We start from the raw sequence: 27,753 nt of genomic DNA, 5'->3' as shown, positions 1-27,753 counted from the left end.
TATGATTTATGGAGTGATAAAAAAGAGATATCCAAAACACCCTCTGTAAAAACCTTTGACTCAATATGTCAACAAAATGAAACAAGAATTTTGAACCTGGCTTCATCCAACGTTCACATTTCTGTTCTGGAAATGTATGCATATTAGCACATATTTAAATAGATAATGCCTAATTTGCACATTTAAACATACCATTTCAGAAAACTTGTAATACAAAAAAGAATTGTCTTAATGTTAGTAATGAACTGTATAAGTGTCATGGTGATATCTATTAGTTACCCTATTTCACCTGTAATGGCTTGCCTAGGCTCTTTTATTGTAATCAAAGATGTAATCTATCATCTCAAACAGGTATGTCAAAAACTAAACCAGACCGTGAGGTTTGAAACTTAATAAAAAAATAAAATACAAAGTAAGTATCAAAATGATCATTTTCTATCAATATGCCCAGTCCTTGTGACACGTTTGTGAGCTGTCTTTGTCTCAACATGCTCTGCATACGTACAGCAACACAGACAGCATTACACACACTGTCATCACCTCTGAAGCCTGCGGGCAACTCCTGGTGTACGAACCCAAGTAACTAACAAAGGACTCAGGGACCACAGGAGCATATCAGTAACTAAATGCTTGAATGAAAAGTCCAGGTGACGCACATTTTGAGCTCTGTCTAACACAAACTAGTTTAATCCTGGAACAAGCCTGTTATGGCCTACACTACAGTGATGCAAAATGCAGTGACGCAAAATACAGTTCCTCAATGTCTGCATGGGGTGGGTTACACTGTTGAGTCAGTGGGTTTCACAGTAGTGCTGAATGTCATAATGTGATGTTTGGTCACACTCAGTGACGACACATGAAGCACTGTCATTTTAGTCCAAGTGAATGTCCTACATCTTTTCTCTAAAGCTCTGTAGTTAAAACCTTACTCTTGAGAAATAAATATCTGAATCCACTCTACAAATGGCAGCCATTAAATGACCACCACACCTTGGAGTCGCATGACTCAATCCAAACCCCTAACAAAAGATTACCTGTGATAGGATGCACTTGAAACTGTTGATAAAGAATGAATGAGTGGCATGTTAGTATTGCAATGGTTATTGACACTACAGCCAGTGCCAGTCATGAACTGCATACCTTTATTGTAAGGCTGGCTACACACTGCCTGCGTGGCACGAGCGTGGCGTTTCTATTGCGTGGAATTTCTGTCTTTACACACCAGAAACATGTCTGACCCAGCGCTGCTAACTTGTCTGTACACATGGATGTTTCCCATTGATTTACTGCACTCAAGCAGTAGTATACTTCATGTTAAACATAAATATATACTGATCTGATTACAGCAAAGACTTCAGCAGTATTGACGGCATAATAGGCTACAGAAAATTTCATTTTCTATTGACAGGTGCAATATTTGAAAATCGTCAAAACCTAGAGACTTTCAAACATTAAACATCACTAATACAACAATATGTATTAGTGTCTAAATGACATATAAACATATTTTCCTATTCTATTTTGCCTGGAAACGCTTTCAACACGCTTGCGTGTCGCGTGAAAAATAGGCGTCGGTCCTATTTCTAGCGTGCACGCCTTTTCGGCGCAGCTCGAGTGTGTCACGCAGGCAGCGTGTTAACAAGGGAGCCGAAATAAAAACGGAGACGCCACGCAGCCAGTGTGTAGCCGGCCTAAGTGGCACCTTCCAAAAATCAAAACGTTATACACATGAAGTGAAATACAGTGTATGGCTTCTGAGAGGATTAAGACAAAGTAAAGTTCTTCTGTATACAAATAGTTTGACACATGTTCTTTTATTTGACAATACAGGACATCAATAAAGACTGGCACATGAACAAAGTTCAAAAGAAATAACAGGCCTCAACACATTAATGTTGGTTTTTTTCTCTTTTTTTTAACTTAAAGCTACAGTTGCAGTTAGGAACAACCTGACACATTAAATGAATGGAATGCCAAAGATTCAGGCGCAGACTTTGCATTAGAAGCCGGTATTGTGTGTCCTGATGCGTTAACTGCTTAGAACCAGGAGGAGGGCAGCCTGCACAACACAAGGGACAGATGGGAATGGTTTTGTTTATAACGAACATCAAGGCCACTTGGATTACTTGGGACTGCAACGATAACACTAAGGCACCCTCTTTGACAACTGCTCACCTCTATCGATGAACAGGGATTTCAAGAAAACAACATACATTGAAGATTCCACACAGACATTTGAACAATGTTAATACTTATCTTTCATACATTGTGCTTATGAATGTGTGTAATACTGGGTTCACTCAATTGTTATACCCAGGCATATGAGAGTTAGTGACATAGCGTGTATGCATAATGAACTATGGATGGGTAATGTGTTGTTTCAGGGGATAATCCAGCACACAGCCGTTAGGGAGGCCACACACATATCTCCATACAACCATTATGTTGTGCATCTTCCAACAAGTTATTTCAAGCTCCAGGTTCTTTTGTTACCATTACATATCCACAATTTTACAGCAGCAAAAAAACTAATTGCAAATAAAAAGGCCTTCATTTCACACCACAGATCCAGTACATGAGAACTGATTCAAAGATCCTAAGAGTTCTACAGTAGGTAGCTAGTAGTTCCTCCATCCACAATATGTTTGGCAACGTCTGAAATAAGCTGGAAATGTACGCCACCTAGTGGTTGTATCATACACTGTTTCTCAAAGATATTCCCTACAGGTGTCATTTGACTAGTTGAACTTGATGCCATGGTGTTAATAAATGGAATTAAAAAGGACTACTAAATGAGAGTGGGATGAATAAAATGTAGTAGCATAGTGGGTTCAATATCTGTAGATAAAGAGAGTCTACTCTTGACTGAAATTGAGTATTTTTCTATTAAGGGAGGGCACTTAACTACCAATACTGTTCTCTAGTGACAACAGGTGGAGGTTCAGTGCAACGATGCCTGCAACTTACGAGCATGAAATGAGTTTGACATTTTCCATTTATTCACTTGGTCCTTGGAGTGAATGTTAACAATTACAAATAGAAAACCCTCCGAGCTTGCGCACACATCAGTCGCAAGTTGGTCCGATACATTTCCAGTGATGTTGCTGCATGTTTGCATTATTTGTGCCTGATCAGAGCCTCCAAATGCTGGTCACCCCCCCAACAAATGGGTTTCTTAACATAACGCACCCTGACGGAGGCTTTAGCTGTGGTTGTAAAGTTTAGACCTTCACAGAGCACACATTTGCGTGCAGCATCGCTTTAAAGACTGTGAAAGTGTTTCTGTCTACAGAAACTGGAGCTTTCAAAAGTGGTTCAACTTGCTTTGCAGGAAAAATGTTAACCCCGTCCTAAACAAAATTTAAATTCAGTGCAATAATAAAAGCAAAATTATGACCATTGTATCTCTTGCTTGGTTATAACGAGGTAAAACAGTAACATGTTTCACACTTTTTTTTAAATCCCAGAGCAACTTTGGCACTGATAGAAAAATAAATTAAGAATTCCAGTCGTGGCATGTTTTGATAGGAACATTTCAAGTAAAAATGCAGCCAGTGGCACAAGGAAATGAAGAAGGATCTTCTAGTCAAGACCGCTGAGCTACAATAACACAGTGGCACTTTCACTTTCTAGTTGTCAGTTTCTCTCCCATATGTAGTGAGCACATCCAAAAACAATAAAATACTACTTAAAAAGGGATAAGACAACACTGTGTTTTAAGTATTGTAAGCTAAAGTCTTAGTTAGACTTTAGTTTAGGGATCTGTTTAAATATCTTTAGGCTTAGGAGATTCAAATATCCACAGAATGAAACATACAATTAATATGCTAATAGAAATTTTGGAATAATTACTTTCCCTTTTCATAAAACCCTAATTAAGATAACACCCATACCCCCTTCAACATTTACAGCTGCAGTGGACTACATCATATTTGCATTGAAAATGAATGAGCAAATACAATCATTACACTTCAATAAGATTACAGAAAAGCTAGTCTAATAAATTATGATTAATGAAAAGAAAATCTTCCATTTCTTTAGACTGGACTCAGTGCTATACTGTTTAGTAAATCCCCACAGTGCAGAACCAAAGGGTCCCTGGGGTGGTGCCTTGGGGTGCACCTGTGCCCTAGCTGTGGGCTGATTGCGCAGCAGTGGGCATTGGCAGGTCCCTGTGCCGATGGTGTCTGGATATGGCTGTCCCCATCCTTCAGTTGGTCTCCATCCCTTAATTTCAACTCGTCTTCTGTGGTTCGATGTGCAATGTAGGCCAAACTCCACAAAGAAACTGAATAAAGTTAGGATAAGACAGGACAAATAGTTAAATTAATGAACAAATACATTAATTAATGTAATTACATAAAAGCTATAATATATACAAAGGCTAAGGGCTAGACATACCTTTACATTTGGTCTGTACTTGAGGTAGGTTGACCTGATCTGCAGGCTAAAAGAAGATGACCCTTAGATTTGAATGGGAATGAACATGTCTCATCACAATTAAACTCACTTTGGCTGTCTCCAGGAGCTTACCTAAGAAGTATGTGCAGGTAGGATCCAAGGCCTGTGAAGATATGCCACCAGGCATGGAACTGTGTTACTACTCCAACACCAGAGGGCAGCGTTTGTCTACTGGCTCTGAGGGACCAAAAGTGTTGACCCGACAATTTCAATTAATAACAAAACAAAAAAATAGTATCTCCAACAGTATAGGATTCTCCAGAAGAGGATGCTTAATTGTCTTTATAAATGTTTTATTTTCTAAATGTTTGTACTTTTAGATGAAAAATATAAAGTTATTCCACAGTAAATGAGCGGATACATTTCCAGGGATTGACATGACTTTGAGTTTGCCTGACTTCACCTTGACATGAGAAAAATGATTTACAATGTAATGTTGTGATGTCACATAAAGGTTAAAGTCTGTTTAAGTGAACATTTTCCACACCACTGCTTTTAAAAGGAAGATAACTAACTTTGCTCACAGGATTCCAAAATTAGGCAAGTTAATACATAATAATAATTAAAACATTATTAATAATAATATTTGTCCAATGCTAATACTCACCTTAATGTGTCACAGAATATGTTGTCAATGTTCCATAGTAGGAACCCAAACAAAAAGATTCCTAAGGAGGTGTAACACAGCGGTCTGAGCCATGGGTACACCCTGACATTGAAACCAAAACCACATGGAAAGCCTTTAGCAAGTTGTTACTTGATTGAATTTAATGAACAACCATTCCTTAGATATGTTAATGTTTTTTATTTTAACAGTCATCTTGGCAAACTTACCATGTAACGATGAAGACAGATCGCATCACTAGGCAAGCTACTAGAGCACCATACATGACCTAAAAGAAGACACAATTATTTATTTGGCTTTGAAACACAGCAAGGGCTTGTGGGGCAAGACAAATACAATTTTTGACTACTAAATATTTTAAAATTTTCATCAACACATTGAGCTCTTGTGACTACCAATTGCTGAATTCCAGGCAGCCTAAACTCTACATTGGGATTATTGGTTACATAACCTGCTAATACAGTCTGCTGCCATAGCAAAGTTGCAAGGTTTTCTCTTGAATTTTTCTATTAAACAATTTTGATCCTTTCGAGAGTGATGCTCATTTACTGCCAGGCACTTTTAGAGCTATATACACTTTTATTAATTTTTTTTACAGGATAAATGCTTTTAACTATTTTTTTTATTATTATTTTTTTTTACTTTTACCTATTCAGGTATAATAATTCTTAAAATGAAACAATCTTTTGAATGAAGCCAAAAGGGATGGGATTCACTGTGCTAGATAACAGTAAACACACACGTTCTATATCCATCTGTTGCTTTGTTACATTCCACAAATCCACATAAATGAGGAAACTCAACACAAACAGCTACAGTCCACAAATCCACAAGAATGAGGAAACTCAACACAAATGGCTACAGGCATTCAGTACAATCTCATAAAACAAGTAGAACACTACTCATACTAAAGTTGCCTTTTGAACCCCACTGGTTTACTGTGCTCCAACTGGGGCATTATCAGTCTCACCATGAGCCACCATAGAGCAGTGTGATCAGTAAACAAAGCCTGTTCCAAAGAGTAAACAAAGGCAGCTTTGTCACATTGTCCTTAAAGTGCTGACACACCAAGGAGATCGGTGGCCATTGGTCCAACTTAGGCCAACGGAGAGAGTCCGTCACCCTAGTTTTTGCGGTGTGTCACGCACCGTCGCTACTCGTCGACCCTCATCTGCTTTTTTTTTTTTTTTTTTTGGCCAATTCAACATTCAATTGGCATCTGAGACGTCGGTGAGAGGAATCCATCTGATTGGCTATTCAACTTAAGGAGATTAGTGCACGTGAAGAAAAAAGGTAGTCAGGAAAAAACAAGTAAACGACTGTGAGGGCACACACAGAAGGGTCTTCTCATTTTTCATCTTGATCTGATCAATTTAATACATGATATGGCTGTAAAACTGGCCAAAAATGTCATTCCAATATTACTTCTAAAAAAAACACATAGGTTTGAACTATTTAGGTATCTATTTTGCCAATGCCCATGAGAGGGCAAACGTACAATGAGATACATAACTACTCGAGTAGGTCTATATATTTCAAAATAAACTATCTAGTTGTAGGTTCCCTTTTTGAATGACTAATCGATTACTGCCGGCTGCTGGCATGGAGAGTTATTTCCTCTCACGCAGGCGTAGAGATGGCCCAATACCATTTTTTGCTTCCCGATATCGATTCTGATACCTGAACTTGCGTATCGGCCGATACCGATACTGATCCGATACCAGTGTGTCATATATTTTATTATGTTTTAACAACTCTATACTAGTACTATCCCTGTATGGATGTGATTTCTATCTTTGTTGTCTGTCTCGCTCAGGTTAAACTCTTTGTGAAACATGAACAAACACAATGAATACCGTAGAACTTTCTTTTTTTATCCAGTTTGACAGTCAGTTATAACGGAAAAAGAACATAAATAAACTACTTTAAAAGGTCCCATGGCATGAAAATTTCACTTTATGAGGTTTTTTAACATTAATATGCGTTCCCCCAGCCTGCCTATGGTCCCCAATTGGCTTGAAATGGTGATAGGTGTAAACCGAGCCCTGGGTATCCTGCTCTGCCTTTGAGAAAATGAAAGCTCAGATGAGCCGATCTGGAATCTTCTCCTTATGAGGTCATAAGGAGCAAGGTTACCTCCCCTTTCTCTGCTTTGCCCGCCCAGAGAATTTGGCCAACCCATGAGAGAGAGACATCATGGCTTTCAAATGAGCAAAATGGCAGTTGGTCAAGGCCCCACCCCCACCCTCCACCTTGCCCCTCCCTCTCTCCTCCTCAATAGCTACAGACACATAAATGGCACATCCTAAGGAAAGCTCATTGTGGGACTGGCTCTAGTGGCTGTAGTTCTGGGAAAGAGACTTCAGATACAGTATTAGGGGACCACTAAGGTCTATAGAAAAGCATCCAAAGAGCACCACGTCATGGGACCTTTAACATAGATTTTCTTTAGGGCTTTATTACGTAGTATTGGATCGGTGCATAAGGTTTTAGGCAGTATCGGAGGAACATCTCTACGCAGGTGCAGAACATATGTGGTAGATGGCCGCCGGCTGTAGTCTGTGCGGTGTGGTCAAGTGTTTGGCCAAGACACAAGCAATGTGAGGCGACGCCACAGTTGGCCTTCACTGCCACTAGTTCTTTGCCGTCTGCTTGGTGATTCAGCACCTTTACTGTTGTAAAGCAACGCATAGACAATGTGAGACCCTAAGTATGTACAGATAAACTCTGGGTATAACAGAAGTGGCTGAGCATATCTTGAAGTGTTTATACAATATGTTTACTGTATTTGTTTAGGGTTATGAGATTATTCTTCATCTTGGCAACAAATGTATATATTTGTGATCCCACAGTTGAGGATTCAGTGCTCAGTCTAGACCCTAGTATCTGTGTGTGTGTTTTTTTTAAAATGCTACACCTGCAGAATTTTGCTTTGGTATGAAATGCTTCTTTATGTTTAACAACCAGCAAGCACCAAACTCAGTGTTGTATGCTGTCTTGGCAAACCCAATGTTTACACAAAGTAATACATGACTTAAGGCACACTGAGCCCTAATAGCAAACAATGAGCAATCCGAGCCAGCTGAGCATGACACAGAGCACTCCCTTACCTGATGAAAGACTGGCTCCTTCCACTGTAAGTATACCTGCAAGGATAAAAAAAAGACAAACTACTCAAAAGGATATGATGGATTGTATGTCTTATTTACATTATTGTTCAAACTAAATTATCACTGTTATAGTGAAAATGGATACTCACCACAGTGACTGAGACACTGAAGATCAATAACAATGCAATCAGAAATAAACTGATGCTCTTCTCTTGTTTAAAACACTCATATCTGAAAAAAAGAAGCACATGTGTTTATATTTATGTCCAGCTTGGATAACCATAAAGAATCAAAAAAGAGAATAACAGAAGGTTAATGTGTAACTAAGTTTCTCCACTTAAGACTATCCTAACCCTGATTGGAACATGTTTCGGAGTGGTCTGGAGTTGGAGAGATAGTCTCTCCATTCAGAGAACCTTGGGCTACACATGTAACCTTCTATTCTCTATCGTCTCTCGACTAGGGCTGTCGCTGTTATTGCATTACCGCAGTGTCCCGTTACACCCACAATACAGTCAAGCTTATTACCGCATCACTGCTGTTTTGTTTTGTTACTGTCAATATACAGGGTTCAGTAAACCGTGTAATACGTGACAGCCCTACTCTCCACTCTACATATTCCATATGTACGGGGACACTGAAAGACACACCTCGACCCACCAGAGTGCTCACCCATGTGCAACGATGAAGGAACTTTTTTATAAATATACATTATGTATACACCCATGGCCTAGGTGCAAGGTTGCACTAATGCATAGCTTAGATGCTCAGATGGGTGGATGACACCACCTAAAGACACACTTCCCCCAGCACGTTACCCTGTGTAAAGTTAACTAGCTATTCTTACCAACAGCTGTCCCTGGATCAACACAGCTCTTGCATTCTTTCGAGCATGGCATCCATCATTTTAGTGTTCCTGCTTGGGCTGCTCTGCTTTCCCAAGACGGAATTGGAGGGGGACACCAAGGCCCGTAAAGTATGATCCACAGGATGCAGTGGTTCACAGCCAATTCTCTCCCAATCATGCACACATGCTAACCATCTTCATAGACATGATCAGTGATGAGCATCAGCTGGTTTAACAGTTAAACAAGCTGTGGAATGTGGAAGATATACTCATATCCCTTTAGAATCAATAGTACCATCGCATACAGTACACTCTACAGCCACAATAAGATGATGCACTGCTTTCTTGGAATGGATCAAGCGATCAGTAAGGAATTCGATGGTTCATTTAAAGGAGAATTCTGGCCAATTTTTACGTTAATCTTGATCGCTATAGATACGCGAGTACGTTCGATAGAAAAAACCCCGACCCGAATCAGTGCAGGTAACACGGAGAAGCTGCAGCTACGTACTACAAGCGTCCCCTGAGCTAAAACGGCAGTGCTCGGGGCAAGTTTTAGAGTGCCTTTGTGCCTCTTAACAGACACAAAATGCAATTAATATGTCTGTGCCACATGAACAGGGCCCTTACGTGTCAACAAGATGCGTTTTCAACTCAGACATTGTTTAAATTCACCTACCCTGGTCCCTGTCTCGATCCTGCCATTAGCTAGCTTGCCCTGCTAGCTGTTAGCCGTTAGCTGCCGTCCGGTGAGTGTATTCAGCCAGGCATCTGTGATAATCATCCCAATAAAAATCCACGGAGCGCCCGGTGGTGTGGCTATGTCCCCCAGTTACTGAAGGCTACCTTTAGCTTGTGCTTGGAGCAGCAAGTTCATCTGCCTGCCTCTGTCTGTCAGTCTCGTTCTTTCCAACTCTTGAGGCTAGTTCTTCGTCTGTATACTCTGGTTCGAATAAATAAGGATGACCATCAAACGCAAAAGGCTCTTCCGTGTGTTGCATATCTGCTATATTCTTCATACTCCAAGCTTCTTCCGTTATAAACAACTCCGCTTTTCACTATTCACACACACTACGCTCCAATCTGCAAATTACTGTTTACCTTTTCTGCTACAACTGAATTCCCAGGAGACCGCGCGATGCAACAGCTAGGCTTCAGTAACGCTATTACTGTGCAAGCCACAGACATCGTTTATCCCGTTTCCATGTAGTTACATAGTCACTGATATGGTCATAACCACTACAGTGCTCAATTACCTATTTTGAGGGGGAAATAATCTAAACCTTTTGCTGCAAAGGCATGATCTGTCCTATGCAGGATATCCACCAACCCACCGGGCGCTCCGTGGATTTTTATTGGGATCATTAGCACAGATGCCTGGCTGAATACACTCTCCGGACGGCAGCTAGCAGCTAACGGCTAACAGCTATCTGGCTGTACACACTCACCGGAGAGCAGCTAGCAGCTAACAGCTACTACCGCACTATTGTTTTTTTTAGGGGGGAATACACTTCAAGACGTGACATGACCTGTCCTCTGGAGGACATAGCCACACCACCACCGCTCCGTGGATTGTTTTTGGGATGATTATCACAGAAGCCTGTCTGAATACAATCACCAAACGGCAGCTAGCAGCTAACGGCTATCAGCTACCAGGGCAAGCTAGCTACTGGCAGGATCGAGACAGGGACCAGGGTAGGTGAATTTAAACAATGTCTGAGTTGAAAACGCATCTTGTTGACACGTAAGGGCCCTGTTCTTGTGGCACAGACATATTAATTGCATTTTGTGTCTGTTAAGAGGCACAAAGGCACTCTAAAACTTGCCCCGAGCACTGCCGTTTTAGCTCAGGGGACGCTTGTAGTACGTAGCTGCAGCTTCTCCGTGTTACCTGCACTGATTCGGGTCGGGGTTTTTTCTATCGAAAGTACTCGCGTAGCTATAGCGATCAAGATTAACGTAAAAATTGGCCGGAATTCTCCTTTAACAGCCAAAATCACACTAAATATGTTTTCAGTGACCGTCAGTCAAGGCTTCAACAGCAATAAATCCAAAAGGTTAAGCCACTTACAGACAGTAGACAAAGATGCATGTGCTGTAAATCATTGGCAACTCGTCCAGTAACTGCAAATGAGAATACAAAGAAAGATATATTAATTCATCACTATAGGATTACATTGTTTTAGCATTGTTTAACATTGTGTTAGGCAGCAAATGCTTGACCTCATAAAAACATTATGAAAATTCCCCAAAGAAACAAGTCTGATTCATGCAGTTTCAGCAAGAAATTGATATCTAAAATCAAAAAGATAACTCAGCGGTCACCCCGTCATGATTATGTTCCCACTTTTTGCTGACATATTAACATTTTAATGTAACACTGTAGCCCACCTGCATTTCATATAGCAGCGTCATGTGGAAGCACCAGGAACCAACACCAACAGCTGGGCGATGCACAGACAACCCCATAAAACATTAAAACTAAAAGTCAGGACATTCTCAATGTGATTGACGGCATCAGCAGTACACTGTACAAATGGAAAGTCTTTTGTCAATAACTACGATATGTAAACAAGAGCTGTGTTTGCTTCATTATTGTCACTAATCTAGAGCTAGGTCATTTGTGGTTTTAACAGACTAACCTGCCAGTCCGAGGAAAGAGCAGACATAGCGAAACTCAAGGCCGTCTCGAAACGTCTGGATGGCCCCACAAATAGGAGGAAGAATCATAATCAAGTTGCTGACAGTGTTCCCTGTTTGAAAAGACAACATAGACAAATTAGAGCCAGGGGCGTAGCACAAAATTCTGGGCCCTGTAGAAAGGCATTCTCTAGCATCTTTTTGGGCCCTCCTCCCATGAGGGGCCTGGGTACTCCCCAGTCCTACACCCCTGATTAGAGCCAGAAGACATTAATCTGTGCAACATCTGAGCATCTTTGAATGATCACCTCTGTGATTGGGTGAAATGACAGCAGTGGGAGTTCTGTGGGACAGGCCAGGTTACATGTTGTCATTATTATAACACCAGCATGAATGGTATCTTTTTACAGTAACCTGATCACTGCACTAGGAATTCATGCACATGTGACTGCTGCTATGTTTGCTGCCACCATATGTGAATTTTCTCTTTTATTACATAGCATACACAGCAATGATATGCTTGAATTACTGTGCATCGGTCACTTTAACTATATATTACTGGTAATTTAGTAGTATTTGGGTTTGGAATTGCAGGTACAGGTAAAGTATAAATGGGCAGATAGAAAATCATGGGTTCTGGCTAGGTGTCACTTTTAGATTGTTTTTTAGGGCTATAAAATCCTTGTCCATTCAAAAAAATGACACAAAATGAATCAGCAACTATTTTGATTGACTAATCGTTTCATTCATTTTTCAAGTAGTTATGCCAAAAAAGTAATAATTCCAAATACTCAAATGTGTCAATTTGCAACTTTTTTAGTCTTACATTGTAGTAAATTGAATATTATTGGCGTTGTGTTGCAGTTGTCGCCTCATAGCAAGAGGGTTTGGGGTTCTAATTGTGTTACTACCCTTTTTTGGTATTGCACTGTTTGTAATGTTGTTATTTTAATTTATTTGTAAGAGATTCATTTATTAATTCTGCCCTATAAAGTGTCCTATGTTTGAGCTGGAGTCTGTGTTCCTGCCTTAAGCCATTGCTGTGTACTTACTGTACAGTTAGTACATCATCAGGCCCAAAGGGAACCTGATAAAACAGAGGTCAACACTGATCCTGATGTTGAACTTTCTGGGCGTGATGATGTACAAACTTAGGTGTGGAAAACAATTGGGCTTACCAGGATGTTAAGTAGTTTGAAAACTAATACTACTTTATCTGCAGGTGTCTGATAAAAGCCAAGGTGTTTCCACAAGTCCTTAGGGGACAGTTCATAATGTGTGGACTTTGGTTACTGATAATAAATCCACACACCAAGATTACTACAGCAAGCGAGTGGTTTGTTTTTCCACATTTCAATGAAAACTGCAATCACATGCATGTGATGAGACCCCTGACCCGAGATACGTTTTATCCTTCATGACCTCCCTTTGTGTCTGCTTTCTCCCGTCACAATGTGCTGATGTTTTAAGAGAGATAATTCACAAAAGCACAGATTAACAATGCCACATTCCAGCCATTGTAACCTGAATCAATGTTTAAATGCCAAACAAATCTCCTGCGGCAAAAAAAGCTAGACCAACGTGTGTCATTTGTGCAAACAAAAGCTTCAACTGTCAGTATCCTTGATATGCGGCATTCACACCAGGGCCAATGTTTAGGAACGTTTCAATAAAAGGAATACAGTATGCTAAATACAGTAGACCTACAACATGTACTCCACAACTTACTTTTTAGGACAATAAAATGAAGTGTGTATCACTACAAAAGCCTCTTGGCGTGGACTCAACTCTGACCCACTTGGCTTCAGTTTACCTTGGACTAGGCTAAGACTAAGAGTTTACATTGTTTCTACAATGAATCTGTGAGGTAGGCCGAATTAATTTATGAATTCTGCACACTAGAGTAGAACATTGGATTTCTATCTGAATAACAAGTTTGGTAGGTATTAATTGAAAAAGGCTTGCTTTGCATTACAACTCTTTTGAATACATTCCCTTGTTATCACTTCCACAAGCTTAAATTGCCTGCACAATAATGAGTAACCTCAAAGTACTATTTTCAGTTAAATGTTTGTCCGGTCTTGTTTGGCCAAATGCTTTTGACGGAATGCATGAAGCCAACAATGAAGCTGACGTCTCATTTTCAGCATGGAGTCCTGCTGACATGAACAGTTTGACACTAACAATCTTTAAATCTAAGATAACCTGTTAACCTGTTGTTATAGTTAGACAAAGCAATGAGGAAATGTTTCATCAAGTTTAAACTGTTTGCCTTTGAATGACTAGCTAGTCTCACATTGCTAGACCTACCTAATAGTGATTGCACCTTGTAAAGGGAAACATTCAAGTCCACGTTCCATAGTCGATACAAATGAGAGCATATGGGGAATGCTGTTAAACTGTGTTGTGTCTATGATAACGTTCGCTAACACTTGGTCCTGCGGAATAATAACCTAGCTAACGTTACAGTAAAGCTGTAGCTATGCAAAACAGCGACGCAGAACGGGTTGACTAACGTTACAGATTTCCTTTTTCCTCATTAATGTTAAAGCTCTAGCTAATAACATTAGTTGTTAACATAGACAGTGGTTGTTAACATGCCGTATGAGCTAGCTAAACATTTGTCAGCCGAGCTAACACGATAACATAAATCCCTACTTCATGTTTACGTTATTCAGTAGCGACTGTACGTACCATGGGGTACGTGACGTTACACAGTATGGCTGTGTGTCCTCCCCCCCTAAAAGTCTCCTTAAACGAACCACAAAATTGACAATTTTCAGGACAAAGCGACGTAATTATATTTCACTTACAAAATTCCGCAATGTAAAAAGAGGCAACATAATTTTCCTCGCACCAGTCCAGCGTTGAGGTCGGCCGCCCCCAGTATCCCTGCCTGTCTGCCGAGGGAGCCATGATGGAAGAGCAGGAGGCTGTTGGTACTAACGGATTTGTAGTCCCATCACAGCACGAGCAGTCCTCGCACGAGTCGAGCCCTCCTCCTTACGAGCGATGGGAAGACAACAAAGTCCAGTAAGACTGCAGCAACCGTTGTTACACTAGCTAGCTGAACTACAAAAGGGTTGTGCATTTCACTCGTATTGATTTCACTACTGCCTAGTACCGTTAGCAGTTAGCACTAAAGAAAAGTGTAAGGCTATATTTAGCTATATTTCAAACTTGTATCATTCTAAATGCAGATTATGGGTACAATTTAGGAAGGTATTTATTTTATTTTTTATGCTAAACTTAATTCAACCCTATGTAACTGTGCAATAAATGTACATTTAGAATCCTGAATGCTGTGTCATTTGAAATACCCCATTTATGTTTTATTTGAGTTACACTTATGTGATGTTTAGATAGCCTAGTGTCCCCTGGTGACATTAGCCTATTATTATTAGTGCATACCCTACTAAAGTAGCATAATTACAACTGAAAAACCTTAATGATTCTTTTTTTCTGCATAGCCTACATTAGGTATTTGTTTATACAGCAACTAATAGCTGAAATAAAATAGTTTCAGTTTAGTACTTTATTGCCATGTGAGCAATCATTTGACTGAATTAGTCTCTCAGACAAAAGAGGAACAGAAAACAAAAAGCATACATCATCACAATACAGTCAAGGGGACACAAAAAACAGGATGTAGACCTATTCAAGTGATAAAACAACAGGATATGAGAAAAAAAGCTCAAAATATATAGTCAGCTTGTTGAATTTTAAAATTAAGGATTGCTTTATAAGCGTTAACTCTGAAGCAGTCCTGCATGTCATGTCCCTTTATCTCCTTATCACCCTGTTGCAAGAAACTGCATTCAGTACTTTTTTTGGGGGAGGTTAGGTACAATACTGTATACATCGCAAACATAGCCACCTCCAACATATCTCTACAGTTGGCTGAGTCATCAATAAACATCTACAGCTCTTATGAGTCTTTCTTTAAGTAATGCAGTTTAAGTAATGCACTATAATCACCAGGCTTTGGATAGTGATGCTTTAATGTTAACAGCATATTTTCATGGGAAATAAACACATAAAAGAAGCACCTCCTTTTACAGGACTCAACCTCTTCCTACTGTAGAATAATGTACATGTGTTTCACTTGAGTCCTAGGAATGTCTTACATTACAATTATTTTGAATGTATAGTAATCGAGGCATTTCTAACAAATACATATTATTTCTAAGAAAAATGTTGCTGAGCAATTTGCCAACTGTATTGGATTTTACTAAGATTTCACTTAATGCTGTAACTCATAATTTATAGTGTTATTATCTTTTTTACCCATTATGTACCCGTAATTAACAGTGTTGAACCTCTGAATAGTATATTTGAAGCAATGTAAAGGCACATAAGTACATTTTATGTCTACTATAGTTCCCCCTTTTTAATTTTTATGATTAATTACAACTATGTAGATTGCACATTCTTTATGTACTGCTCCAATAAATATATCATTATAGATTGTTGTATAAATTATACAATTTGTCCACTATATGGAAGACAATATTCTGTAATAAATGCATATGCCCTCTAGGTGGTGTGATACTCCACACTAAACTACTAGCTCTTTTTGTTAATTTATGAATCGCTCATTATTGACTGTTTTTCTAGAAGTTTTCTCTCTGAACCTAATGCAAACACTAAGGAGGGAGCTTTGATGATGTTGCTTTTAGCAAGTGCTTTTCTCATTGGACCAGCTGCAGAACCCATCCGGATGCATCAAAATATTTAGTTTTGTCTGCATATTTACAGTTTAATTTGCAATGTTTACCATATAGTGTATACCTTTGCAACTCTATCACATTCCTTGCTGAAGTAGGGCTGCCTAGGAGGTCACACAATCACTCTGTGGAATTTTCCCATGTTATTCAGCTGGAAAATCCCACTAGAGGCCTGGGCTCAAAAGACCTGCCCAAGGCTAAACTTCTATGGCAAACAGACAACAGACAGATCAAGACTGGCTGAATGAGTCAGAGTCTTCTAATACATGAAAGTAAATGTCAGCAGCAAATATAAAAAAATCTAATGGACAATATTGTTTGGTTTTTCTCACACTTTTATTGCAAAACAAAATTCACTACAGTCTAAAACCATATTTTGAACATTGTTTACACATTGTATCATAGATAGTTCTTATTAAATCAGCCATAATTTGGTTTGTTTGCCAGTGCAGATCAGTGCATTCGGGGAGGGTCAATAAGAAAAACAGCAATGTAGCCTTTTGGTTAAAAATATATGCTTGTGGTGGAAAGCAGTGCAAATGATGGGCAAACAATTGTGAAGATCCTTTGAGTTAACAAATTGAAACCAGCCGTGCTTGACAAACTAAAACATATTGTTAAATTAAACAACAGGCACCATAAAATCTCTACAAAAGTAAGGTTGTTGTACACCTTTTACAAAGACCAAGACTTGGACAGGTATTGTCCTACTGCATTTACATTTTAGGCATTAATCAGGGAAATTATACTTAATGTAAGTCCTTAATGTGATCTGCCAATGCAAAAAGAAGCCACATAGTGATATCAAATAATCTTCAAGTTAAAAAGGAAGGGTGTGCACAATGCGTTGCTCACTAAAACACAGGATAAAATGTTTAAACACATCTCTTCAGCCGTGTATTGTGGAATGCTGTTGGCATGTGAGGTAAAGGAATGCACTCGTGTGATATGAAACCTGCATTTGCACTTCTCTCAGCATATTGCAGTAGAAAATTTACACTCACACACGCATTCAGCCTGTTAACTTAATGTGGTTACAATTCATCTCTCATCTTATCGCCCTTTGGCCTAACCATCCTGCCAATGAACAGGATGGAGTTTGTTTTCTGGTCCTTCACTAGGAAGATGAAAGGGTGGTCGGCGTAGAACAGTTTAGGGTTTTTCAGCTTGTCTGTGCTGAAGACGCTCATGTCCATTTCGTTTCCATCAGTTCCCCATTCCAAGGCAGAGGCGTGGAACACACTGGCCAGGTAGAGACCCTTCTTCCCGGAGATCTTGGACAAGTCAGCTTTGGATTTGTCCACAGCCTCTGTCAGGCCCAACTTCCCAAAGCTTTTCTAAATAGGAGCAGAACATTAAGGTGAGAATCAGATTATATAAAAGTAGCAGTTGAAGTTAAGACTGAGGTAGTCTTGCATTGCCAGATCTTCCTCCACAGCGCTGTGGAAAAAGTTCTTGCTAGTCGTAGAATCTACGACGTTCCACTGCCTGGATTGCTCCATTGCCAGCCGGAAATTCAGCCGAATTTCACTCATTTCGGCCAGTTGTCCGTTACCTTCCTCTTTCTTTGTGTAGTCATTTTAAACTTCGGTGGATTTGTGAGGACTATGGTTAACTGCTCCTCAGATCTCTACAGGGTAAATCCAGACAGCTAGCTAGACTATCTGTTCAATCTGAGTTTTCTGTTGCACGACTAAAACAACTTTTGAACGTACACAGGCTCAATGTGACAGATCAACGGTGCCTCTGCAAAATAGCCTTGGGAAGGAACTTGTTTTGGTGGAACATGTGTACGTTCAAAAGTTGTTTTAGTCGTGCAACAGAAAACTCAGATTGGATAGATTAACCATAGTCCTCAGAAATCCACCAGAGTTTAGAATGCCAACACAAACAAAGAGGAAGGTGACGGAAATAAGGGACATTCTGCGGAATTTACGGCGGCACCTGAACTTCGTCGATACAGACTAAGACTGAGGTGTCATTTTTAGTCTCTCGCATCTTTTACCTGCAGGTTGTGACTGACTTCCATGCTGACTTTGGGCAGAGACACGGCTATTGCTGTCTGTTGCAGCTTGCCCATCCACGTATCCAGCTGCTTCTTGGTCAGCATCTTCTCCACTCTGTCCAGAGGTTCCGTATGGTAAGGCATGATGAACACCACAGTGGACTTCTTATGAGCCAGAGGCATGCTCAGGATATTTAACTTATTGGTCGTGTCATCATAGAAGCCATAGAGACCTGGGGAAACAAATGAAATGTATTACAAATATTAACAATCTCTGCCTAACAATACACTTTAGGGAAGCTCTTAACTTTCTCCCTGTCCTATACTGCAGGTATGTTTATTGCGTTACATTCAGTATTGCAGAGACACCTATCAAACCAACACAGGGCTTAAATAAGGATGCATGTAAAGCTGTCATGAAGCAGCTGTTGTTTCTATGAGTAGAGTAATCCGAAAGTACCTAGGTAAGGACTACTAGCCAGTCAGAAGCAGAGTATGAGGGCGTGCCCTGACAGTACCTAGGTAAGGACTACTAGCCAGTCAGAAGCAGAGTATGAGGGCGTGCCATGCTACAGGACTACAATAGAGCTGTTTGAAGCAGTTTGTGAACAGTGTTTTCTGTTGGAGATGGTAAGTCCCTTTGGGGTGGACTTTGGGCTTTTTCACTTTGTAAACCTATAATGTGCACAAAAAGATATATAACACAATAAAGGAAAGGGGAAAAGCCAAAAATCATAATATGAACACTTTAAATTCACTGTATTGTGGTGTAGTTCGGATTGTACCACCTTCATAAACATGCCTCTAACCTGTGTTCGGTACACAGCAATGTTCAATTTGAAAAAAAGAACTTCCTTTTTGCGTTTTTGTTGTTGTTGTTTGATGTTGTGATATAGGTCTTGAATTTCATTCATATTCATCTCAAAAAGGTCTTAAAAAGTCTTAAATTTGACTTGTTGAAACCTGCAGACACCCCTCAACAGGACTGGCTCTACCTACCGGTGCGGTGCATCATCTGTACTGAAACAGTGTAGCTACGGGACACCATGAATCCACGGTTGTCCACCATCTTATGATGGAACTGCTCATCCCAGTGAGCTGTGAGAAATAAAAAAAACAAAAAAACAATTCATTTTGAGAAAAACGTAAAGTAATACTACGGCACATACACAGGTTTTGTACACACTCACGTTTGAAAAACATAGCATTGATGATCATGGCCCCGTCGGTCTTTTCTACATCCTTGGTGACCTCGGGCAGTTTGCCATCAGTGGAATTGGCCGCCCACTCGTTGATGGAGCTCACCGCGCTCTTCTTATCGCTGAAGTTGATCTTGGAGTGGTCACAATTATAGTGCTTCTTGCTGCTCTTGACAAAATCTTCCACAAAGGTGACCGAGCTGGGTCCATACAGGCGGTTGCTAATCTTCCAGGTGACGTTGCGGGTCTTTGGGTCGCTCACCTCAGTCAGGAGCTCGGCCAGACCAGTGTGCAGCTGCTCATCTTTAACCTTAGCTGCATTCAGAATGCTTTTTACCTGAGAGGTGGTAGAGGCTTTGCCCCCAAGAGCCACCAGACCCAGAGAGGAAGCCACTACTACAGGGGAAAAGAGGATGTTCTCTACATCTTTTTCCTTAGCAATGTTCTGGTAGAGACCGAAAGCCAACTCGGCACTGTTGTCAGCCAGGATGGTGGCGTGGTTACTCAGCACTTTGTCTGGTGAAGCCGACGTGGCAGCTGAAGCTGAAGTGGCCACGAGGACCAGGGCTACCAGGTTTGTCACCCACATCTCTGTGTAATGCTACTCAGAGAAAACAGAAGACATGAAGACAAACATTAGTCAATAATGTAATTTACTAGCCAAAGGAGAGAGACAAAGTCTTGTCAGGGTTGATGTTTGTTCCGTTTCAGTTTGAAATATCTTGTTCACCTTACTTTTTTTTTAAACTCAGGGAGACAATTTTGCAGCATATTTAGGGTTTACTCTGCCTGTTTTTAAGTATAATAGCAGGGGAGTTGGGTTAGCCAGTACCATTCAAATGACAGCTTTCCCAGTAGACCTTAAGGCAAGACTTACATAACAGCCACGTAGGCAGCTGCAGGATGTAACTAGGCTGAAATAATGCCCAGCTAGGTCTGAGTTCTTCATGTCTTGGCAACACAACAGATTTAAGAATTCAATTCAAATGTTCTATAGAGGAATACGTCTTGTTGATGCTGATTGGTTACAGGTGGGATTGGAAGAAGTGACGACATGCTGACACACACGCAAAAAATGTCAGGTTTTTACTCCAGTCCACGTATGTAGAGGGGATGTATGCTTCCAGAGGGTTCTGTGCATACGGCCAGTTACAGTTATAGAGTTATCGTAGGGTCTTTTAAACTCTAAAAATCTGTTTGTGTGCCGACAGATGATTAGGACAAGTATCAGCTTCTTTATAAAATGCATTAAGAAAACCACAATCTACTTAAAAGAGACGGATGGTATTCATCAAGAGTGTCCTCTCACCAGCTTCCTAGACATTTTTTTACAGGCTCACACAAGCCCACACAGAAAGATGGAGCGATATCTGAACTCCATGTGCATGATAGAGATCACTTTTTTTTTAAAAAGGCTTAGAGTTTAAATGTTTTTGTCTAGGCTACAATACCGTATAAGTATGGTCTTAGCGCTTTTTAAAATAAGTACTTGAAGATGAATCTTTCCTGTGTTGCAAGTTCAGAACAGAATAAGTAGGGATGAATACATGAATCACTGCTGATCTAAGTAGCATTCATAAAGAGCTGCATGTGACATTTTGAAATCAGTAAATTTGTTTTGGATGTATTTTAATTCATGTTCTGCAGCTATGAATAGTTATTCTAACTGGACATGAGACTTTGAATGAATGAATGAATGAATGATGAGAAATTCTCTTGTGCAGTTTTTATGCTCAAGAGGAACTGTGTATATCATCACTCAAATGAATATATATATATATTTTTTTTTTATCGTTGTGTAATACTGTAATAAGTACACAAAGAAAAGAGACATGTCACATATGTATTAGGGTAAAAAGTTGCAGCCAACTCCCTAAATGTCTAAACTCTCATGCATTTCTAATACTTTGACATTTATTTCAACTTATTTTTATTTTTTGAAACCTATCCAACAACACACATGAACCACACTGCTTATATCTACGATGGAATCTTAAGTCGCATATCACAGATCTGACTTTGTGGCCTCTTTTCACATGCTTGGGCATTTTCCACCAGTTGATCACTACACTGCAAACTCTCCCTTCCCCCCTTACTCCCAGTACTTTCACCTTACCTTATTAGCCTCTTTCAATAATTCAGCAGGTTACCCTCAAGCTGCTCGCAAATAGATCCCCCAGCGCTGACCTCCTCTATGTAAAGTTACCGTATGTAATGGTCAGAAACAGAGTTGTGTGAGACAGCTGCAGGAATCGTCATGCCCGGTTCTCAAAGCAGTAAAATCTCTGCACTGGAATCTTCTATCCAGGCCGGTCCCGCCCATAGTATTCAGGGGACAACAGTCCTCCCCCTGCAGGTCCTAAAGCCTGAAATTGTAGCCCAGTTGGATCACTCAGACCCCTACCAGTCAGTGACCCATAATAAAGATAGCCCTCATTACTTTTACTGATTTTAGCTGCACTGAAAAACATACAAGGGAAAACTTCCCTTTAGTATTTCATCAGTATTTCCCTCAGCTCATCAAATTAAATAAACAAGATAGTTGTATTTGTAATACACAAAGTAAAGGTGTTATCACTTTTTTGTCCCAGATTCACTGTATTAAAGGAACACTCCAGTGATTGATCAGGGTTATTTTTTCAGACTTTAAAAAGCTCCTCAAGAGCCACAAAAAAACATTTTACAGCTGTGCTTAAAGTGCCCATATTATTTTTCTGGGATTTGGGGTGTTATTTTGTGTCTCTGGTGCTTCCACACGCATACAAACTTGGAAAAAAAAAACTGCATGCTGTTTTGAGTGGGATACGGTTTCTGAATGTGTCCTGCCTTCAGTCTCCGGGTGAGCTGGTCAAAACTGACAGGGCTTTTTACGTCACTAGCCGAAACGAGGGGGCTAACCGTTAGCCCCCTCGTTCGCAATGGCAAAACACTGCTACAACACACACAAGTTCACCATAATCTACAAAAGAACTACTTCCATGTCCTTGTTCTGCAGGTTTTCCACGCAAAGTTGGAAATGCGCCCTCGTTTAGAAGAAGTCTAAATCTAATCCTGCCTTGTACTGACTGAAGTTAGAGAAACAGCTAGCTATCTGATATGATCCTCCCAACAAAGATGGAACAGAAGTGAGATGTCTCACTCTGTAGCTAAAACAGAGAGCTCAACACACAGGGGGAAAAGAGGAGCTGCAGCAATGTGCAGTACAACAAAAATATGGTGTTTTTTTGAAAATTAAACCATCTAAACCTATTCTGCTACAACCTCAAAATACAATTAATGAACATGAAAATGAGCATAATATGGGCACTTTAATAGTACTCTCCGTGATGAGTAAACTGAGCTTTATGTGTGTCTCTGCAGGGCATCAGGTCACATGATGTTAGCCGCACAGCCCCATCACCAGCAGAACCAACAGTAAACTGCAGGAGACAACGTGATGTTCTTTGAAACCATAGCAGTCCATCTGACAATCACACAAATGAAATATGACCTCGAGCTACATGTCTGATACCTCAGCGTTACATAACAAAAAAGTGCTAATGTGTCAGTGAAGCGGTTCGGCCGGATTGTGGTAAGCAACCTTCTGACACAAATGTGGTGAACTTGGCAGCAACAGTATGTTTACAGGATCTGGTGTGGGGGGGTTTTCTGCCTGAATCTTCCTGGTAACTGTATCAGCACCCTTATTGTCTTATGCCTGTGGGAGTTTGACTCAGGCTCTCCATAACAACAGGGAGCTCCAAAGGCAAACTCACTAGTTCAGTAACTTTTGCAGCTATATTCAGTAGTATAGAAACCTTTTACTTATTACTTTTAAATATGTATGCATATGGATTCTTGACAAAGGGAATATGGGAACTCCCTTTGTGAAGAGAGTATGGGAACTGAATTCTCTGGTTGCATATTTTCCCATGAATGCTTCCTTCTCTTCTTCCTGGTGGTATGTGCATCCCCCCCCTGCTCGGGGAGTGGTGTTTAGATGTGATCAGGCAGCAGGAAGTTACAGAAGAAGCGGATGCATGTCCGCTTTAACACTGCCTCTGTTACAGTAAATCAAGTTAAATTTATTTATACATGTATAGCCCAACATCACAGATCACAAATTTGCCTCAAGGTCCTTTAGAATTTGTACAACATGCAACACTCTCTATCCCTAGTCCCTCAATTTGAATAAGGAAAACTCCCCCCTAAAAAGTGGAATAAACCTCAGGAAGAGCAACTGACATAACAATAGTACAGTATACACAATCCACATGACAAAAACATACATAGAATGTGAAGATATCGTCAGAAAGTCAGAAAAGGTTTTCTTGCCACAATAAGTACACTTATGTGGAATTTGCCTTGGTGAAAGGTGCATACATAAACAAACATATTAAACATTAATATGAAATAAACAATAAATACAGAAAAACAAATATATACATACAAAGTAACTGTTGCATAAGAAACAAAGAGGCTGAATGGGTTGAGTGCAAAATTTGCAAAGAGTATATAGTAATAATTGATATATGAAGAAAATGGATCCAGTAGGATGTCAGGCAGCTTCTAGGTGTGAGGAGAGGACACACAATCACACAGGAAGCAAATCTGAAGCACATAATTCCCACAGATAATGAAACAAATACACAACAACAAAATTGCACACTGCCCGTTGTATGACACACGAGGAGGACAGCTGATGGTCCAGCACAGGGATAGTTACTGTAAAAGAGATTGAGATGCAGCGGCCTTCAGAAAGCAGGACAAAGAACTATAGCTCAAATTATACATTGAGACTGAGAATGGCCCACCAACTGGATAATGAAAGAATGCACATTTCATTGGAAGTTAAGTTAAGTTAGGTTTGAATTTTGAGTTTGGATTTAAAGGCCTCAACACAACCAGACTGATGTCTACAGGGAGGTTATTCCAGAAGAAGAGGGCACGATAGGAAAAGGCCCTGTGGCCTGCTGACAGACAGCAGCCCTGTATTCTGAGAGCGGAGAGTCCTGATTGGACGAGAGTCCTGATTGGGAAGGGACATTTACAATTTTGTGAGTCATCAGAAGTTTATCTGGCTTGGATCGGTTGCCAATGAAGGGAAGCTAAAACTGGTGTAATATGGTCACATTTTCTAGTTTTAGTTAAAGTGCTCATATTATGTGGTTTGGCTTTTTCCCTTTCCTTTATTGTGTTATATATCTTTTTGTGCACGTTATAGGGTTATAAAGTGAAGTGAACTAGTAGTCCTTACCTAGCTACTGCCAGGGCATGCCCTCATACTCTGCTTCTGACTGGCTAGTAGTCCTTACCTAGCTACTGCCAGGGCATGCCCTCATACTCTGCTTCTGACTGGCTAGTAGTCCTTACCTAGCTACTGTCAGGGCATGCCCTCATACTCTGCTTCTGACTGGCTAGTAGTCCTTCCCTAGGTACTGTCAGGGCACGCCTTCATACTCTGCTTCTGACTGGCTAGTAGTCCTTACCTAGGTTCCGTCAGGGCACGCCCTCATACTCTGCTTCTGACTGGCTAGTAGTCCTTACCTAGGTACTGTCAGGGCACGCCCTCATACTCTGCTTCTGACTGGCTAGTAGTCCTTACCTAGCTACTGTCAGGGCATGCCCTCATACTCTGCTTCTGACTGGCTAGTAGTCCTTCCCTAGGTACTGTCAGGGCACGCCTTCATACTCTGCTTCTGACTGGCTAGTAGTCCTTACCTAGGTACTGTCAGGGCACGCCTTCATACTCTGCTTCTGACTGGCTAGTAGTCCTTACCTAGGTTCCGTCAGGGCACGCCCTCATACTCTGCTTCTGACTGGCTAGTAGTCCTTACCTAGGTACTGTCAGGGCACGCCCTCATACTCTGCTTCTGACTGGCTAGTAGTCCTTACCTAGCTACTGTCAGGGCATGCCCTCATACTCTGCTTCTGACTGGCTAGTAGTCCTTCCCTAGGTACTGTCAGGGCACGCCTTCATACTCTGCTTCTGACTGGCTAGTAGTCCTTACCTAGGTACTGTCAGGGCACGCCCTCATACTCTGCTTCTGACTGGCTAGTAGTCCTCATACTCTGCTTCTGACTGGCTAGTAGTCCTTACCTAGCTACTGTCAGGGCATGCCCTCATACTCTGCTTCTGACTGGCTAGTAGTCCTTACCTAGCTACTGTCAGGGCACGCCCTCATACTCTGCTTCTGAGTGGCTAGTAGTCCTTACCTAGGTACTGCACATGTGCGACTCCCAACAAAGATGGAACAGAAGTGAGATGTCTCACTCTGTAGCTAAAACAGAGAGCTCAACACACAGGGTGAAAAGAGGAGCTGCAGCAGTATGCAGTAAAACAAATATATGGTGTTTTTTGAAAATGAAACCATGTAAACCTATTCTGGTACAACCTTTAAATACAATTATGAACCTGAAAATGAGCATAATATGAGTACGCTAAGATTCTTGCTGCAGCATTCTGAACCATTTGAAGACTTTACTACTAGCATGCGGCAGGCCTGGCAGGAAAACATTCCAGTCTGGATGATACAGGCTTGAATTACAATCTCTGCATCAGCAGTGGATAAAAAAGATCTGATTTGAGCTATGTTGCGTCAGTGAAAGAAGGATGTGCTGATAAAAAGAAAGGGTTGTATCGCACGTAACACTTTGGTTCTTAACTGTTGAACTTTAGGATATCACACAGATCTCTAGAGTTACTGCTACATGATCAAACTGGTGTCTATGCCGAGCACGGCCAATGACCAGCATCTCAGTTTTATCTAAATTCAGGATCAAGAAAGCACTTAACATCCAGTCTTTCACAGCAGACATAATTATGAATCTGTTATTATAGAAATGCAGCAATAGTTTAGCTAGTTAGTTAGTTTAGTTGTTTTGTCTTTCTGCCATACATTAGTAAGATGTACAGTAAGTCTTAAGAGGTAGCCTATACAAAACCAGATTATATATATCTTCAGTAGAATTTCTGTTAGTCTGATTAATTCAAGTGACTTCATTTCTGTTTCTGTAACATCATGATTTGCAAATCCTCCATAGACCAGGACATTCATTTAATGACCAGTGATTTGAATTCACTGTTGCAATGTTTGCAACTATGTAACTATCATCTTACCCAGATATGATATGATGTAATAGCTCAGAGGGAAAGGTATTAATCAGATTTGATTTTGTTTCTTACTTTCGTTAGTAAGTACGATTTTAAGTCTGTTCCACAAAACACTGTACAATTCTAGCAATGCGAGTGTGCTCGATAACCTGATGTTATGTCTCTGTTGCTCTGTGTTTTGACTACAGGAAATACAGGCATCATTTTGTAAAGGAGTACTCCACGATCATTTGGTTCTGCTCTAAGTCCCACATTACCCACAATGCAACCAATAGCATCATTCATTAGACTTTCAAACTCCACGATGACCCATTGTAGCCTAGAAATCTAGACGCACCCTAGCGGCAGCAAATGTAATTTGCAGCCAGGGGGTCTAGCAACTCTCCGTTGGCTTGCGAGCTGGAAAAAACAATCTCTAGTCAGGCCAATCACATCGTGTATAGAGTCGGTGGGCGGGGCTTATGGCTGCTGCTGCTGGGAACAGTGGTCTTCTGGAAGACTTGGAGTTCAGCTTTTCTTTGAGAAAAGAACAAAGAACGGCACTGAAGTCATTCTTAATAAAGGAAGGCTCTGGTTGGTTGTAGCGCTATCCTATTACATGCAGAGGGAATTTGAAAGACAACCGTTTATCCCGCCCCTCGGATTGAGCCCTGTCAATGGGGAGTTCCCAGACCCAACATCTTGATGTGGGTCTGGCTTGTCAGGCTAGACCCAGTGTGTAACACAAGCTTTCCCACAATAACCCTGATGACATCATTATCCCCAATGTTCATTTATTAATCTAATATTGCATATACATTTCGTGAAAGGTTTGTTGCAATGCTTCTCTAATTTAATGTTCAAACACTCAAGAGTCAAACCATGTTGTGTATGTATTATAAGGTTGTAGTATAGTAGTATAGTATACTGTAGTGTAATGTTTAGTGTTATTAAAATGAACATTAGAAAAATGCATTTTGAATCCTTGCTTTCATGTGTGGTTTAATACATTCTTGTCTGGTGTGTTTACATAACTTTTGATTGGTAATAACAGCTTTTGATTTAAC

The 27,753-nt window shown here is 40.5% G+C and overlaps 2 protein-coding genes and 1 long non-coding RNA gene across 6 annotated transcripts; 1 reads left to right on the top strand and 2 right to left on the bottom strand.

The window, feature by feature from the left end:
- Positions 1–1,795: 1,795 nt before the first annotated feature.
- acer3 (alkaline ceramidase 3) lies at positions 1,796–14,823 on the bottom strand. 2 transcript variants are annotated; one of them, XM_028594772.1, is made up of 11 exons: positions 14,497–14,823; positions 11,686–11,796; positions 11,435–11,487; positions 11,115–11,167; positions 8,346–8,427; positions 8,197–8,232; positions 5,296–5,354; positions 5,069–5,170; positions 4,534–4,638; positions 4,402–4,447; positions 1,796–4,288 (listed from the first exon to the last, which is right to left on the bottom strand). In XM_028594772.1, the coding sequence occupies exons 1-11, from the start codon at positions 14,597–14,599 to the stop codon at positions 4,235–4,237; spliced, it is 804 nt and encodes a 267-aa protein (XP_028450573.1). In that variant the 5' UTR covers positions 14,600–14,823; the 3' UTR covers positions 1,796–4,234. The 2 variants fall into 2 exon arrangements, with proteins under 2 accessions (XP_028450573.1, XP_028450574.1); XM_028594773.1 differs by lacking the exon at positions 14,497–14,823 and adding an exon at positions 13,994–14,366.
- Positions 14,051–27,059, top strand: LOC114566375 (uncharacterized). Of its 3 annotated transcripts, XR_003694051.1 has the most exons (5): positions 14,051–14,716; positions 17,621–17,770; positions 18,422–18,550; positions 22,975–23,185; positions 26,896–27,059. It is a non-coding gene; the product is annotated as an uncharacterized LOC114566375 (long non-coding RNA). The 3 variants fall into 3 exon arrangements; XR_003694052.1 differs by lacking the exon at positions 26,896–27,059 and having other exon boundaries at positions 14,052–14,716; positions 22,975–23,779; XR_003694053.1 differs by lacking the exon at positions 22,975–23,185 and having other exon boundaries at positions 14,054–14,716.
- Positions 16,728–21,924, bottom strand: serpinh1a (serpin peptidase inhibitor, clade H (heat shock protein 47), member 1a). The gene is made up of 5 exons (XM_028594771.1): positions 21,731–21,924; positions 19,606–20,215; positions 19,415–19,513; positions 18,416–18,648; positions 16,728–17,747 (listed from the first exon to the last, which is right to left on the bottom strand). The coding sequence occupies exons 2-5, from the start codon at positions 20,201–20,203 to the stop codon at positions 17,445–17,447; spliced, it is 1,233 nt and encodes a 410-aa protein (XP_028450572.1). The 5' UTR covers positions 20,204–20,215; positions 21,731–21,924; the 3' UTR covers positions 16,728–17,444.
- Positions 27,060–27,753: the final 694 nt, after the last annotated feature.

Source organism: Perca flavescens, chromosome 13 (genome assembly GCF_004354835.1).
Source record: "Perca flavescens isolate YP-PL-M2 chromosome 13, PFLA_1.0, whole genome shotgun sequence".
NCBI lineage: Eukaryota > Metazoa > Chordata > Actinopteri > Perciformes > Percidae > Perca > Perca flavescens.
Note: the sequence above shows the minus strand (reverse complement) of the source record. Positions and strands in the feature narration are given on the sequence as shown.

Excerpts from the sequence above, each read along its gene's own strand:
- acer3 (XM_028594772.1), bottom strand. The coding sequence starts at position 14,599 with ATGGCTCCCTCGGCAGACAGGCAGGGATACTGGGGGCGGCCGACCTCA. Across the intron at positions 11,168-11,434 it reads CGCTGCTATATGAAATGCAG|TTACTGGACGAGTTGCCAAT; the intron begins GTGGGCTACAGT and ends TCTCATTTGCAG. Across the intron at positions 4,289-4,401 it reads AGTACAGACCAAATGTAAAG|TTTCTTTGTGGAGTTTGGCC; the intron begins GTATGTCTAGCC and ends AACTTTATTCAG.
- serpinh1a (XM_028594771.1), bottom strand. The coding sequence starts at position 20,203 with ATGTGGGTGACAAACCTGGTAGCCCTGGTCCTCGTGGCCACTTCAGCT. Across the intron at positions 19,514-19,605 it reads CAATGCTATGTTTTTCAAAC|CTCACTGGGATGAGCAGTTC; the intron begins GTGAGTGTGTAC and ends TATTTCTCACAG. Across the intron at positions 18,649-19,414 it reads ACAGATGATGCACCGCACCG|GTCTCTATGGCTTCTATGAT; the intron begins GTAGGTAGAGCC and ends TTGTTTCCCCAG.